This window comes from Podarcis tiliguerta (assembly GCF_965153285.1).
Source record: "Podarcis tiliguerta genome assembly, chromosome: 6".
NCBI classification, from domain to species: domain Eukaryota; kingdom Metazoa; phylum Chordata; class Lepidosauria; order Squamata; family Lacertidae; genus Podarcis; species Podarcis tiliguerta.
The window spans coordinates 43592551-43607880 of record NC_139539.1 but is presented as its reverse complement, the minus strand read 5'-3'; the positions used below and the strand labels follow the sequence as shown (position 1 = coordinate 43607880).

Sequence of the window (15330 nt, the reverse complement as noted above, 5' to 3'; positions counted from 1 at the left end):
TAGAATAAAGCCTCTGAAGTATCTGCCTTATCCATCCAGACAGCAATGCACTTCTTTCAAAATACCCACCTGTTTTCCCCTGGTGCCAAAGGGTAATTCCCTTGCTGCTGCAAGCTGGTGGTGCATAGGTGTGCTTCATTTTGCTTTAATGTGGAGAAGTCTTGCACAGAGATTCAAGATAAGCAGCAGCAATGTCTGCAGTACTGATTATAAGAGCAAAAGCTAACATTGTACAGTATAAGGGAAACCGTAGGCCAAAACAGTAGTTTTAATGTGTATTACAAAGTCTCATTTAAAGCAGTATTTTGAAAAACAATAACCTAAACCAGGGGTTGTCAACCTGGTGCCTACCGCCCACTAGTGGATTCTAGGTGGGCAGTAGGGGGTTCTATGGCACAAGCTGAATCCTCCTCCCATTGAGCACTGGTGGGCAGTTAAGAAATTTTTACCATCAAGAAAGATGGATTAGTGGGCGGTAGGTATAAAAAGGTTGACTACCTCTGACCTAAATGTCTTAGCCTTCTGCTCTGTAACCTACCTATATATGTGCATTCACCAAGCCTGGTAGTGGCACTTATGTGTGGAATAAGCATGAGACTATATGGATTGACTGCACTGCACTGTCTTCCACATAAGCAGTTTTTGCTTAGCGTATAACATTGTCATTCCTATATAGTTGGTATAGGTTTTTTGGGTATTTTGAAAGCACCTTTCAGTAGAAGAGGTATCTGAGTCATCTGGTGTTTCATGCCACCTCAAAGACAATCAAGTTAGGCTTTGAAAATAATTTTTCTCATGTGTATCAGTATGCTGATATTTGAGTCTTTAGAGAGTCACAGAAGTTTCACTGCTGCTTTACTCTTTAAAAGGATGGGTGGAAACAGCTGCCATCAACTCTTTCTCTTCTGTACTCAAGCACAGTTGGAAAGGTACTGGCTTCCACCATAGCATTTATTATTTTTAAAGTAATCCTTCCAGTTTATCAAAATCTCAAAGGTTGGATCAACATAATGTTGCAATCCTTATAAACTTTTTTCACCAAGATATATATTTTCTGACTGCTTATGTTGGCAGTTCAACAAATTCAAGATGTGTCCATTTTTTGTGTTGCCCTTTAACAAAATATCACTATACGTTGCCCTTTAAAAACCCACAATGACTCAAATGAAATTAATTGTTGTAACGGGGAGCACATATATTGGAGGCCTGGGTTTTCTTTCTTTCTTTCTTTCTTTCTTTCTTTCTTTCTTTCTTTCTTTCTTTCATAAAACTGAGCAGACCATGTCTTGAGTGCCTTGCAATAAAACATACATTATAATTAGTACAGTGGTACCTCGGGTTACATACGCTTCAGGTTACATACGCTTCAGGTTACAGACTCCGCTAACCCAGAAATAGTACCTCGGGTTAAGAACTTTGCTTCAGGATGAGAACAGAAATCATGCTCCAGCGGCACGGTGGCAGTGGGAGGCCCCATTAGTTAAAGTGGTGCTTCAGGTTAAGAACAGTTTCAGGTTAAGAATGGACCTCCAGAATGAATTAAAGTACTTAAGCCGAGGTACCACTGTAATTTTAAGCTGTGTGCATGGCACCAGAACAGGCAGCCTCTGTGCACGGTAAAGCGTGGTACAAGGGGGTAAACATCTCTGGACATAAACAGAGGGTTGTATCCAATGCTAGTCACACTCAGAGCTGGATACAGCCCAGACTGCCTTGCATCCTCTCCCTGAGAGAAGTCGTCAAGAAGTTACCTGCATTGTACAAGGGAAGGAAGCCCATGGGCATGCACTGAGTGCAATAAAACTTACTCTGCTTGCACAACCTGTGCTACCAGACTTCTGATACAACAAATGTTAGCATTTATACCCGCCCATCTTGCTGGGTTGCCCCAGCCACTCTGGGCAGCTTCCAACACACATAAAAACATAATAAAATGTCAAACAATAATGTTTAGCATTAATAAAAATAAATAAAGCATCAAACATTAATAACTGGCAAGGTTTTTTTTAAGGAGTGTGGTGGCCATTGAAAGGGGAGGGAGCATATATATATATACAGCACCTTGCAAAAAATGAGAGAGAGAAATTAGTCATGGTGTTGTCTGTGTGATACACTAAGCAATATGATGAACCTGTGCAGCCTATGCTACCAGACTTCCTCCATGAACAATTGCAAAGCAATGTCTACAAAGGTGCTTTTAGAAAACCACAAACTGCAGCACTTGGATGGCTGAAATATGTATACAGCCTGTGTAAACATGAGCAAGACACTGAAAAGGGCACTATGTGCGCCCATTGAAATGGACATTTCATTAAGTTCAGAGGATTTATTTGCCTGTGAGATGTACTAAATGAGTGGTATATGGGTATAATTGGTGACACTTCAGATCAAAACATGCAGGCAGGTTTTGTGTTTTAGAAAATGGCTGTAGCTGCTGTTCATCATGTTAATGTTTACCAACTCAAAATGGAGCAAACATTGAGCTTTTCATTGCAAATGAAGTTATTGTATTAAGATTACAAAATGCCCTTTATTTCATAGGATTGTTTTACAGCAAAAGAGCTAACCATGGAAATTAGTACAATTTAGACAAAAAAACCAGTTGTCCTTTTACCAGAATATGTGACATCATTCCAGATTCAATGGCTAATGCAGTTCAATGAAAATACAGAAAAGGCATTGCAGAAATATTGTGGATACAGCCATGTAAAAATTCTCCATTAAACAATATCCACAGCAAACAAGGCAAGCAAAAGAAGTATCTTGTGCTGTGTTTACTCTGTGCTGTCATACAAAGTGCATGATGGCCTACATCAATGTGCAATTACTGCTGTCATTTCATGTGTGAAGAAAATGGTCTGGCCTTGCACATTCAGCAGATGGCAAATTCACTCTCAAATGGATCTCTCTCTCTCTCTCTTTTCTGTTTATAGTAAGCAGCCTTCACAAGGGTTGGTTTTTCTAATAGTCTCCCCTTTATTGATAGAACTGAAGAGGGATATAATTAGGAATTAATGATCACCAGTTAATTCCCATGTCTGCCCCTCAGTAGTTGTTGTTTACATGTGTTGATAGCTGACACAAGATGGGAATTTCAAATTGCTATGCCATCATATGATAGTGGGATCTTCGTGTAAAATGGTTGTATGCCTGTGCTTAATACAGCAATAAGGCATCCTAGTGCTTTTATCTAGATCTTCTTTCACTGTGTGTGTGTGTAAAAATTACTGTAGTACCCTAGGAATTGTCTTTTACAAAAAGGGAATCCATGTTGAATGTTACCTTTTTAATGTGGAAGAATTATACTGGATGCCCACCTTTTTGTCAAGATAAAAAAATCATGTTCCTTTCTCTATGCTTTTAGCTATTTATATGTACTTTAGCTCACCTTTTCAGCTCTCTGTCCATTCTCACATTTTAGTTACAGCAAGCACAATAGAGAAAAGAATCACATATAATAGTGTGGGAAACTGTGTCTAGTTTTGAATGTATATATGAGCACTATCTAGCACAACTGGACAGTAGTCTGGGTTAGCTAATCTTAGTTGCAAAAAATGAGCTACAAGGTAGCTTTGGTTTTCTAATCGCTTCAATAATAAAAGGGGTGTTCTGGGCTGGATCTGAGCTGTAAGAAAAACAAGATATATAGTAAAATGGCTGTTGAATATTGCCTTTGCTACGCACTATGTACTCATTCATTCATTCCTCCACACTTCACATGTGGAGATAATGAGCTTTGTAAAGAGTGTAATGATGAAAGTCACTCCTCTAGAGAGGGCTGGGTTGCTTCCATCTCCATGGAGACGCATGATAGATTACAGTGAAACTGACCTTCCCTGGATTGTTGGCATGCTCTAAAATAAATTCAATTTTCTCTCTCTGGCCCTCAAGGGAATTCAGGCAAAGACAAGCTTTCCATGCATGCCAGTGCAGTGCACTAGCAAAGCTGACTACGAGGAAAGGGCAGGCAGCTGAAGCTGCGTCCAGGTATACTGGATTGTTAAACTATGATCAAAGGGGTGACTGATGAAAGCGAGCATGTATGAAATGGGAAGGTCATGTAAATCAATCTACTGAAATTTATTGGACGGAATGAGATGCAGCGGGGCCAGCAGTGAAAGTAGGCTTTGGATAGCCTGAACCAAGCAGCTGGGAAGTATGCAGTGCACTTAACAAAAAGGCTCCTTTGATGCAGAGGCAAGGAGGTGAAAGGGGGAAGCCTACAGAGAGAAAAGAAGGAGGGATGCAGTGAGATTGCAGAGCAGCAGAAGGTAGCAAGGGAGCCATTGCTGGAGGATCCATTGGTCTTTGCCTTAGACCTTGGGGGCCAGGGTCATTGAGAGTGGGAACAAATAAGAACTCGGTGCTTATAAGTGTCCATGACTACAGATTTCCCCGCTCTCCTATAAAGCTTGAAAAGTTTCAGAAAAGGGCAGTCAAAATGATCAAGGGTTTGGAGCAGCTCTCCTGAGGCAAGGTTGCTTTTTAACTTGGAGAAAAGGCAAGTAGGGGAAATTATGGAGTTATATAAAATTATGCATGATGTGGAGAAAAGTGGATAGGAAAAAGTTTTTCCTTCCTCTCTCATATTACTAGAACTTATGGTCCATTTAGTGAAGCTGAATGTTGGAAGAAAATACTACTTTACACACCACATGGATAAACTCGATAGTCGCTCCCACAAGATGTAGTGAAGGTCGCCAACTTGGATGGTTTTGAAGGATTAGAGAATTTCATGGAGAATAGTCAAGACAGCTGTGTTCTACCTCAACTGCTATAGGCAGTATCCCTTAGAATACCAGTTTTAGGAAATCACAGATGAGAGTACTGATTGCACTCAGGCCTGCTGTGACGATAACTAGATTACTCCTGTTATTTTCATGGTTGTTTAGATTTCTAACTGTGTAATGTTAGCCCTGGTGATGCTATCTTTTGTTACACTGTGTTATGATAACCAAGCAGCAGCTAGGGAGGACCCATGATTTTTTGTTCTAAGGCCTCTTGTGATGCTCTCAATTTTCATACCTGGGCCAAGACTGAAGCTGTGATCAAATATTGATTCTGTACAAAGGTAATGCCAAGAAAAGCTGAATTATGATCTGTTGTGCGAATTTATTCGCTTCCTTAATTCTGCTGTTACATAAGGAAAGCATGCATACCTTAAATCCTGTTCCTCATGCTAGAAAGTAGGCTCCTTCCACCTTGGCTGCTTCCATTGGGGTTTCTCCGCTACATCTGCAAAGCTATCCTCACTGCTTTAAGAACTAGAAACATTGTTTTTAAAATCAAAGCTGAGATTCCCAGAGTGTTGAAGTCTGTGCCCAAATTCTGTATTTACATGGAGTTTTTGCATGATGCAGAGTTGTGAAACAACAAAGACAATTTTTATTATACAATCAAAGACCTGGTAAAAACAAAAATTATGAAACACATTTTTTATTGAAATGCAAAGCTGCTGAGCTTCATTTTTGTGCTGTTGCTGAGCCTTATTTCACGTCTGCCTCTTGTCTTCCTACAGGGCAGTAATGTCATGGAAGATCAGGACCTTCGAGAGATTGGTATTAGTGACCCACAGCATCGCAGAAAACTTCTTCAGGCAGCACGGTCTCTTCCTAAGGTTAGAATGAATTTGTGTTTTCACATGAAAACATCATTTTTAGTACTGGAATACCTTGAATTCCATAATTATGAGTGAACAAATAATTTTACAGGAGGAGAAGCAAATAATTGCATTCTGTCATATTAATAGACATTGTAAGGAGAGGGCTTAGTATTGCTTTCCTATTAAGCATGAGTCCAAATAGTGGAGTCAGAATTGTGTCGAAAGATGCATGTTTTTGGCAGCTTCTAAGTAAACTGAGTTAATGAGAAGATATCACCAAAGCAGGTGCAAACATTGTGAACAAATCTCAGTTTAATTGTGATAAAACTAAGATTAAAGTAGTGATTTGACTTGTGAGAGGTTAAAGACTTCCTGATTTCACAACAGGTTTTTCCTCTGTTTGTGTAGACAATGGAGGGTCTCCATTCTCCCAGAATGCCAATTGAAATATTTCTATATTTAAATGTCCTTGTCTGGTTCTATTATTGGAAATATAGGGTGTTTTTATATATTACAATTTCACATAAGTCTTTTTTAAAACAATGGAACAGGAAGGTTTTAAAGTGAGTGAAGTGGCTCCTCCTAGAATAGACATTTTAATTTTACATTCCAAAACAGCCTGCTTCTTACAGAGCCAAGTAAAGTGGTTTGTTTGTTCAATCGTGTCTGCTTTTTAAGAAGCAAATTCCATAGCAGGAATCTTACCATGAGGTTCTATATTATGCTTTGCCATGCAGAAAGCTTTTGGTTGTGCTACTAATTAAAAGTTCCAGAAGAAGCTGAATTTCTGAAAGCAATAGGATTTAACCATAGATCCATGTTGCTACACTGCATGTTTTCCCCTGGTTGAATTCAGTTAATTGCCTGGTGTTGTGCATTGAGCTTGCTCTCTTTTCCACAATGGATCAATGAAAGCCTCTGGTCATTGTGGAAGAGTGGATTTCCAAGAGTGAGTTTTGACAAATTTTATCTCTTCGGGTTCCTGATCATTGTCCCTCCTTATGCGAGACTGTTCTGGTTCCACCAACAGTCACTTGCTAGATTAGACCAGTCCCTCTTGGATTTGTTCTACTCCTCTCTGCAATGTTTACTGTGCCACTGACATTCAAAATTTTGATCTATTTCTGACAACTGTACCTTTAGTTAATTCACTTCCAAGCCAACTCACTTCAACTCAGGCACTTAAGTAACCGTGGGGCATAATTGAACATTACACGCAAATACATGTATTTTCCCCTACAGAATACAGCTGTAGAGTTTGGATTAAAAGCAGTTTTAGGGAGCACATTAGAACAGAGAAGCAGCAGGTGAGGAAAAAAATGAAGAAGCTCCTCCCATTACTCCCATGCTTAATTTCCCCACTCATATTCACAAAACAGCTTTGAGGGGGGAGGGAGGCACTGCCCTGGGATTTCATGCATTCTGTAGTTAGCCCTAGTGGCTCACCTCCACTTAATGGAGTTAATACTTCTACCTCACAGGGAACTGCATAGTTATTAATCACTGTATAGTTGCTACAACCAAATACAGACTGGAGTTACACAGTCAAATGAAAATGGGATGTATCCAATATTCTCTGTCTAATAATGCAAGGGCTCTTGTGCTAGCGGATGGACAAGTTTTAATGTCATGCAACAGAAGAATCCAATTTAACAGCTGCACTAGTGAAAATTTGTTGTGCAACAAAGTTACCAGCAACCCACTTGCAACAATGTTCCACTGGCACAAAAACTTTCCAGCTGAACAAGTACAGTGGTACCTTGGTTCTCATTCTTAATCCGTTCCAGAAGTCTGTTCTAAAACCAAGGTGCGCTTTCCCATAGAAAGTAATGCAAAATGGATTAATCCGTTCCAGACTTTTAAAAACAACCTCTAAAACAGCAATTTAACATGAATTTTACTATCTAACGAGACCATTGATCCATAAAATGAAAGCAATAATCAATGTACTGTACTATAAAATAAATAAAACAGTATTGTAGATGATAAAAATTAAAATTAAAAAATTTTCTTACCTGCACTGATGATAGTCATTGTTTGGATGGGAGGCTTTTATCCATTTTCACAGTCACACAACCAGTCAATCAATCAGTAGCTGAACTGGGATCCACATAGTCACAAAAACAAATTAACTGAAAAAGCCTCAAAACAAAAAATGCAAAATAAATAGGAAAAACAAAAGCACCAAATATCACCTTAGAACACTGCAATTGGACATGGAAGGCTTGAATTACAGTTGGGGGGGGGGGCAAATTAGCAGCGCAACAGGGAACAGGGGGATACAAATTAGCAGCGCAACAGGAAACACGGGGGGGGGGGACTCAAAACAGAGCACGTTTGGCTTCTGAAAAAAAGTTTGAAAACCGGAACACCTCCTTCCGGGTTTGCAGCATTCGGGTTCCAAGTTGTTCATGAACTAAGCTGTTCAAAAACTGAGGTACCACTGTATACTGCTAAGTGACTTTTACTGTGGTTTGTATCCAACGTAGCGCTATGTTCACACCTGATTCTTACGCATCTATAACACTTTTCTGTCTTGCTCCTTCTGCAGGTGAAATCTCTGGGCTGTGATGGGACTCAGCCTTCTGTTCCTGTATGGCTTGACTCCCTGGGGCTGCAGGATTACATTCAATCATTTTTGTCGAGTGGCTATAGCTCTATAGACTCTGTGAAAAACCTCTGGGAACTAGAACTAGTAAATGTAAGTTGCTAACCCTATTCAGTTTCAGTTAAGATGAAAATTCTGGTGATTCACAAGGTGAAAGATTGCAGCGCTGTGTTAATACTGAGAAGCCACCATGTAGAAAGTTTTTTGTAGCATGTTTTTCTGACATTCTCTTTCCCTGCAGGTACTTAAGGTAAATCTTATTGGCCATCGTAAGCGTATAATAGCCTCTCTGGCAGACAGACCATATGAGGAGCCCCCACAGAAACCACCACGGTTCTCTCAGCTAAGAGTGAGTCATTTTTTAAAGGAAGAATGGGGGGGGGGGTGCTATGGCATTTCTGTCCCCAGTGGGTCTTGCTTTTCTTTCTACACACCATTTTAATTAAACTTTGTTTGAGATTGAGCACATGCCTCTGGATTTTGGAAACCATTTGAAAGTTTAGAACTCAGGTGCTTCAGAACAGTTCCAGGTGGACCTCAACTCATAGAATAGAAATGCAACGTTTATACTTCTGTCTCTACAAAGTAAACAGCCCCAAATTAAATCAATTTTCTTCATGATGGACGTTAACTAAGTCTCATTTGAATTTATTGATATGTTTTGTAACATTTAGAATATTATGTACTTTTATAATAAGTTAATGTGAGCCCTTTTGAGTATAGTTCATCATGGAATAGCAGGGTATAAATGAACTAAACTTCCTTTTTACTGGTTATGTTGACCTTAATGATCATACTAAAACAAAAAGGGGGGGGCTGAGCCTTGCCTTATAGTGACATTTTTATTTATTGTGGGCAAGTTGCTCTGAATATACCCTGTGCAAATCTAATTCTTGTAATGTGTACCACTCTGATTTCAGTGCCAGGATTTGATATCCCAGACATCTTCACCCCTAAGCCAGAGTGACTCTTGTACAGGGAGGTCTGCAGATCTCCTGCTGCCTTTGGGGGATGCTGGGAAGAAGAGGCATGAGAGCAGCCATGACATTGCATCATACCCCAGAACAGAGAGACTCAAGGCACAGGTATTCCATTATTTTTTCTTCTAGAAATTCTTCTATTAGCTTGTAAAACAGGAGTCTCTAACCTTACAGCTGTTGTTGAGCAGGGCATGGAGGGGAATGGCTGGTTGGCTCTGGTAAATTAGAAATAGATTGTTATGCTCTAAGATGGCTACCTGCTCTGGTGAGCATATCCGAGGGGCAAGACTGACATTGGTGGGTGGAGGCATGAAAGCCTTGCAGCTGGTTTGGTTTCCACAAGTTGGGAAATGGCACCGTGAAATGTAGCAAGAAGAATCAAAGTTACTTTATGATGGTAGTTAAAGTGAGGGGGAATCTCATGGGAGCTGTAGCACAGTTTCACCGACTGGAGACCCACAGTAGTGAAGTATGGCTGCTGCTGCTGCCTCTGCCACCCCCAATATGGAAGCAGATTTAGTGCATTGCTGCTTATCACCAGTATTTTATCCTGGAACTGCCACTGATCACTGCTCAGACAGTTGTGCAAAAAACTGTGCAATTGCTATGGGGAGGGGTGTCTAGTTATGGGTGTTCCCAGTCTTGACATTATTAACATTATTATAATTTCTGAGATACAGCAGCCAGTTTGTCGTTGTTTATCAAGCTTTGTCTGCCTTTATATCTTGTATTGTACAGTGGAAACATGCCTGCCTAGTTCAAGACATTTTTAGAGGTAGCCAGACACTGCCCTAGTCACAAGGATGGTATTGTGTGATGCTGTTTTGACATTTGTAATAGCCCATGTGAGCCCACTCGCTAGATGAGGTTCAGTTGGCCTTGCTGTCTGCTGCTTTCATAAAACTGATTAAGATAGCAGAGAGACTGTTTCAGCACTAGCCCCCAAACTGTGGAAGACACCAGCATTGTTATCTTATTAAAAAGCCAGTAAAACCTTCCTTTTTCACACCTTTAAATGAGAACATAAATGTTCCATGGTTGCTTTGTCTTATATGTGCATTTTCGGTGATAGTTATTTCTTTTATTTATGTAAGTATATATGGCTTTGAACTATGTGGAAAGTGGTTATAAAAATTTTTATCCTATTATGCATTTCCCTAAGGCTGTCGTCACACTTGGGCCTCCCAGCTGCCTTTGTTTCCCTTCTCTGCTTCCATCCTTCTTGTGGGAGATTTATGATTGACAAGTGCGTTGTCCATGAGATTCCCCCTCTTTTCTACTACCATCAAAGGGAGTGGGAGCCAGAAAGATTTTCCACCTTGGTCTGTTGGGGGCGTTGGTGAGGTCTGGGGTGGGGGAATTGGTGAAGGGTAGGCAGGGTTGTAGACGAGCTTGGCAAGCAACTTGAGCAGGGCAGAGCCCTTGGTAAATATGCTCAGTGGAGCAGGCATCCCAGACCAAATTCTGACTATAACTGCAACTTGTGTTTTCAGGAGGAACGCCGTGAATCTAAACTTACACTCAGACCCCCTAGTCTGGCTGCTGCTTATGCCCCTGTCCAACACTGGCAGCATCAACCAGAGAAGCTTATATTTGAATCCTGTGGGTATGAAGCCAATGTAAGTATATTCTAGATTAATTAAACTAAGGTTGATATAATAGCCATCTTCAAATATCTAAAGAGCTGTCACATGGAAGACAGAGCAAGCTTGTTTTCTGGTGCTCCAGATAGGAGGACTCAAGCCAATGGATTCAGATTACAAGAAAGAAGATTCTCACTAAACACTAGGAAGAAGTTTTCAATGGTAATAGCTGTTCAACAGTAGGACAGACTATCTCAGGAGGTGGTGGACTCTCCTTCGGTGGAGGTTTAAACAGAGGTTGGATGGCCATCTGTTGGGGGATTTTTAAGCTGTGATTTCTGCATTGAATGGGGCTGGTCTAGATAACCCTTGAGATTCCTTCCAACTCTACAATTTTATGATTCTAAATTCTAATTCATCTGGTGAATAATCTTGGTTCTTCCTGTAAAGCATGGATGAGGAACCTGAGATCTTCTAGATGTTGGACTTCAATCTCCATCATCCCTGACCGTTGGCTATGCTGACTGTGGCTACTGGGAACTGCAATTCAACAAGATTTGAAGGCAACATATTTCCCATCTTTGCTGGAAAGCATGGTCCTGCCACTTACATAATAGCTTTTACTTAGTACAGTTTGGCCTTATCCAGGCAGAAGTTTATAAGATTGCCTGGTTCCTTTTGGAAGCAAGAATATCTTCTCATCTTTTGGGGTACAAATATTAGTGTTAATAGTTGCTGCTACTGTTCCCCTGTTTCAAACAGTATCTAGGTTCCATGTTAATCAAAGATCTTCGAGGGACAGAATCTACACAGGATGCCTGTGCAAAGATGAGGGTAGGTGTGCACTGTGTAAAATCAAAACTTCTGATACCAGTCTTGAAAAGTAAAATGTGTTGTGTAGCTCAAGATTTGGAGGCTGCTGCAAGCACAAGATATAATAGCCAAACCACAAAACTTCGAAATTTCATAATTGCCCTACAATTATCTGTTACCTTGTTTTAGTCAACTTGTTTGGCAAATAGGTTTTCAGCTGGTATGCAGTATTTACTGCTAGGGTGTGTAAAGTCTGATTATACCTTGTTGTATATATATTATATATATACTTCACTGAATTTTCATTGCCTTGAAAATGTATCTTTAAAAACCTAGCATAGTTCTTCCAAAACCTGATGCAGATTAAAAAAAAAAAACTTGCCTGTATACTCCATCCTGAGAAATGTTTTTTTCTTTTACAAAGAAATCAACAGAGCATATGAAGAAGACCCCAACTATAATATTATCTATCACTTACAAAGGAGTGAAATTCATTGATGCATCTAACAAGGTGAGAACGATCTTAAGCTCGTAGTTAATACTTAAAATCTTGAATGTCAAAATCTGTTATGCAACTACCCATTCCTTATCAGTAAATACATCAAAATGTCATGGTAAATCCTGTAAGAATTGCCACTAGAGAAGTTAGGTAGAGATTGATTTTCCCCTTGTATCAGTTTTTCAGATAGTGCTTGTCTGTATTTGGACGCTGCTTTTGTTGCTGAAAGAATGTCTCAGAGTAGACGTATTGAAAACAATGGACTGAAGTTAGTCATAGACACTAATTTTAATGGATCTGCTCTGAGTAAAAGTTAGTTGAATACCACCCAGGGTATTCTAACCCAAAATCTTAGTTGTTATTTAGTTGTAAATAAATTTAATAAAAAGTTATTTTATTGTGAATAGTGTTTTCGTAAGATAATCTCAGTTACTGAGCAAAAAAAGCTGTTTGTTTCCGTTTGGCAGAATGTTATTGCTGAGCACGAAATCCGGAACATCTCTTGTGCTGCACAGGACCCGGAGGATCTCTGTACATTTGCCTATATCACAAAGGACTTGCAAACTAGCCACCACTACTGCCATGTCTTCAGTACCATTGATGTAGTAAGTAACGTAGAATATAAATGGCTTGATTCTTGGCTTTGCATTTTGCCTTGCTTTGCATTTTGCCTTGCTAAAAATAATCTGTAGGTAGTTGGTTTGCAGCAAAAAGCTTTTGGAATGCTGGTAATTCATATACGCAAACATGGGGTGCAAGGATTTAAGCAACATAGGCTGGCCTTTCCTCCAGAGTTTCTTTGCCCTGAATGTGAAATGGCTAACAGTCCTGGTACTCTCTCCAACACATTTAAAAATCCACAGTGCTTTCTCTACAAAATATAGGGTATAATGTGTAGGAAGTGAGAAGTAAATACTGGAGGTGTGTCAAATGTTTTATATTTGGATTTTAGAACTTGCATGATAAAAAAGATTTTAATGGCAGAGCTATGTATGTTGCACAGAATTCTGAAGTATGTTTCTGCTTTTTGTTACAATCCTGGACATTAACTGCAGCCATAGGCAACATAGTGGGGTTGGGGAATAGAGTGTCTTCCCATACAAATTGCTCACCTCCCATTCATTACTTGATTACTTTTGGTTACACAGTGGAAATACTTTTCAAATTCACTACCCCCAAATGTACTTTGCCCTTTCTGTGCCCTCACCAGTATTTTTGTTCTGGACCTGCCAGACAGTTATGCAAAAAGTGCTGGGTTTTAAGCCTCCCAGAAACTGTTCAATTGCCAGGTCAATCCACAGTTAATAATCCAGAGGGGCTCCTAAATCCTGAGAGCAAGGCAGTTGTGCAATACCAGTACTGGCCTCACAAAGCTTAGGGAAGTAGCTTGTCTTGACTGGGCAGAATTCCTTCTTATGGCAGAATCCTTTCTTTCCTGTGACTGGTGTCAGCCAGCCCAAAGTCACACAGAACAAAGGGATAACTTTAAAAGGTATGCCTCAGAAGCTGATTGCTCAGACAAACTTTGTATTTCCACAGTGGCTTTGCTCTCCAAAGAAGGGTGGGGTGGGGTCTAGATGACTGTAGATCTCTGATCCTCCATCCACCTTACAGGTACTTAGTGGCCAGGCTATTGAGTCATGTCTGATGACTCTTGAGATATTTTCAGAGTGTGCTGTTACATTTTGCTTTAGGGGGATTTTATTGTTTTACCTGGTGTTGTTGTTGTTGTTGTTGTTTGGTTATATCTTGTATAATATTTTTGTAAACCATTTAGATATATTTTTCATATTAAGCTGTATATAAGTATATGAAAAAAATGAAGTTGGTAGCTTCAGCTCACAGCTTCCCCCTCTTTAGTCCATGTGGTGGAGAGGAGGATGAGGGCAAAGGTAGAATTAGCTGACTCTAGACTGCCATTTGCTCTAGCTCCACCTACTGTTTGCCTCCAGGTCTTCTGCCCTACCAGTCCCAATGGCCATCACTACCTCATTATACAAAATGGGGCTTATTCCCTAATTTTTACACACAGGATTGTGATATAAAATGGTCTTCAACATACCAGACAGCACTCAGCACTCATTTTGTTTGTAGAAACAGACTAGCATCATAACTCTTGGCATTACTTTATGAAGTAAGTTATACTTTGTGTTTCTTTTCTCAAGAATCTAACATATGAAATCATTCTGACATTGGGACAAGCATTTGAAGTAGCCTACCAGCTGGCCCTCCAAGCCCAAAAATCAAAACCTCCAGGTGCTTTGACAGCTGAAATGATAGAAACAAAATCTTCAAAACCGGTGCCTAAACCTCGAGCCAGCATGAGGAAATCAGCAGTACGTATGTTAAAAGAACTTTGGTTCTTTCCTGTAGTTATGCTAGTTTTTAACACGATGCCTCACCACAGCTGATTTAAAAAATACTGTAAAAAATATTGCATTGAGCTTTTTCAGGTAAGTAAAATAGTTAAGAGCTAATTAGCCGAGCAAGTAACAATGAGACAATAGAAAGAATTGCAAGTTACTGGAAAGGCTTAAAAGTATACTAATACAAAGATTTACCTTTCACTATTCACTATTTTGACAAGGGCCAAATACCAGAACTGCTCATTGAAGTAAATCAGAGTGTTTGCTCATATTTTTTCCTGAGTTAACTTGCATTCCTCCTGTGTGGTAATCCTGTGTTTTGTCTTGACAATGCTGATAGTTTGAAAGTAAAAAAAAAAGAAAGGGAAAAGGGGAAAAAAAGATGGGTAGTGGATGGGAAATACTTTCGCAGAAAAGGATTCTCTTTCACACTACCATCTCATGAGGTGGATTCATGTGTCTGATTGAAGTAGTAAAGTCCTAGCTTACATACCACTGAATGACAAAGGTCTGCCTGCTGTGAGGCATTTCTCAACAGTTCTAGACAACACAGATATTGGACCAAAAGCTGTTAAGTTAAACATGCTACATGCAACCAGTGCTTGGCTGGAAACTGTGCATGATGAAATGCAATAAAATGAGAACCCATGAAGACGCAGGACAGTATTTTTGCTATCAAGACTGTTTGTGCTGTAAAGTTGTTTTCCCTCCAAAATTGTTGCTTGGGCAGCCTACAGGCTATATTGACACCCTAAAATGAATTTACTGCTTTTAGAACTACTAGTTGCTGGTGCCTTGTGCACACGGGCTTTCTTCCTTTCTTTCTGAAGTTTCCTCTGTAGGACTGACAGAAACATGTAATCAATGACACATTTACTG

The 15330-nt window shown here is 39.8% G+C and overlaps 1 protein-coding gene across 21 annotated transcripts in view; it reads left to right on the top strand.

Moving 5' to 3' along the window:
• ANKS1A (ankyrin repeat and sterile alpha motif domain containing 1A) overlaps window positions 1-15330 on the top strand; it is a 122717-nt gene that overhangs the window by 101762 nt on the left and 5625 nt on the right. For all 21 annotated transcript variants that reach the window (XM_083445629.1, XM_083445624.1, XM_083445625.1 and 18 more), the window contains 9 exons: window positions 5519-5617; window positions 8154-8303; window positions 8452-8559; window positions 9131-9295; window positions 10684-10809; window positions 11536-11607; window positions 12011-12097; window positions 12553-12690; window positions 14251-14421. In XM_083445629.1, the coding sequence (XP_083301755.1) occupies window positions 5519-5617; window positions 8154-8303; window positions 8452-8559; window positions 9131-9295; window positions 10684-10809; window positions 11536-11607; window positions 12011-12097; window positions 12553-12690; window positions 14251-14421 (1116 nt within the window). The remainder of the gene's footprint in view (window positions 1-5518; window positions 5618-8153; window positions 8304-8451; window positions 8560-9130; window positions 9296-10683; window positions 10810-11535; window positions 11608-12010; window positions 12098-12552; window positions 12691-14250; window positions 14422-15330) is intronic.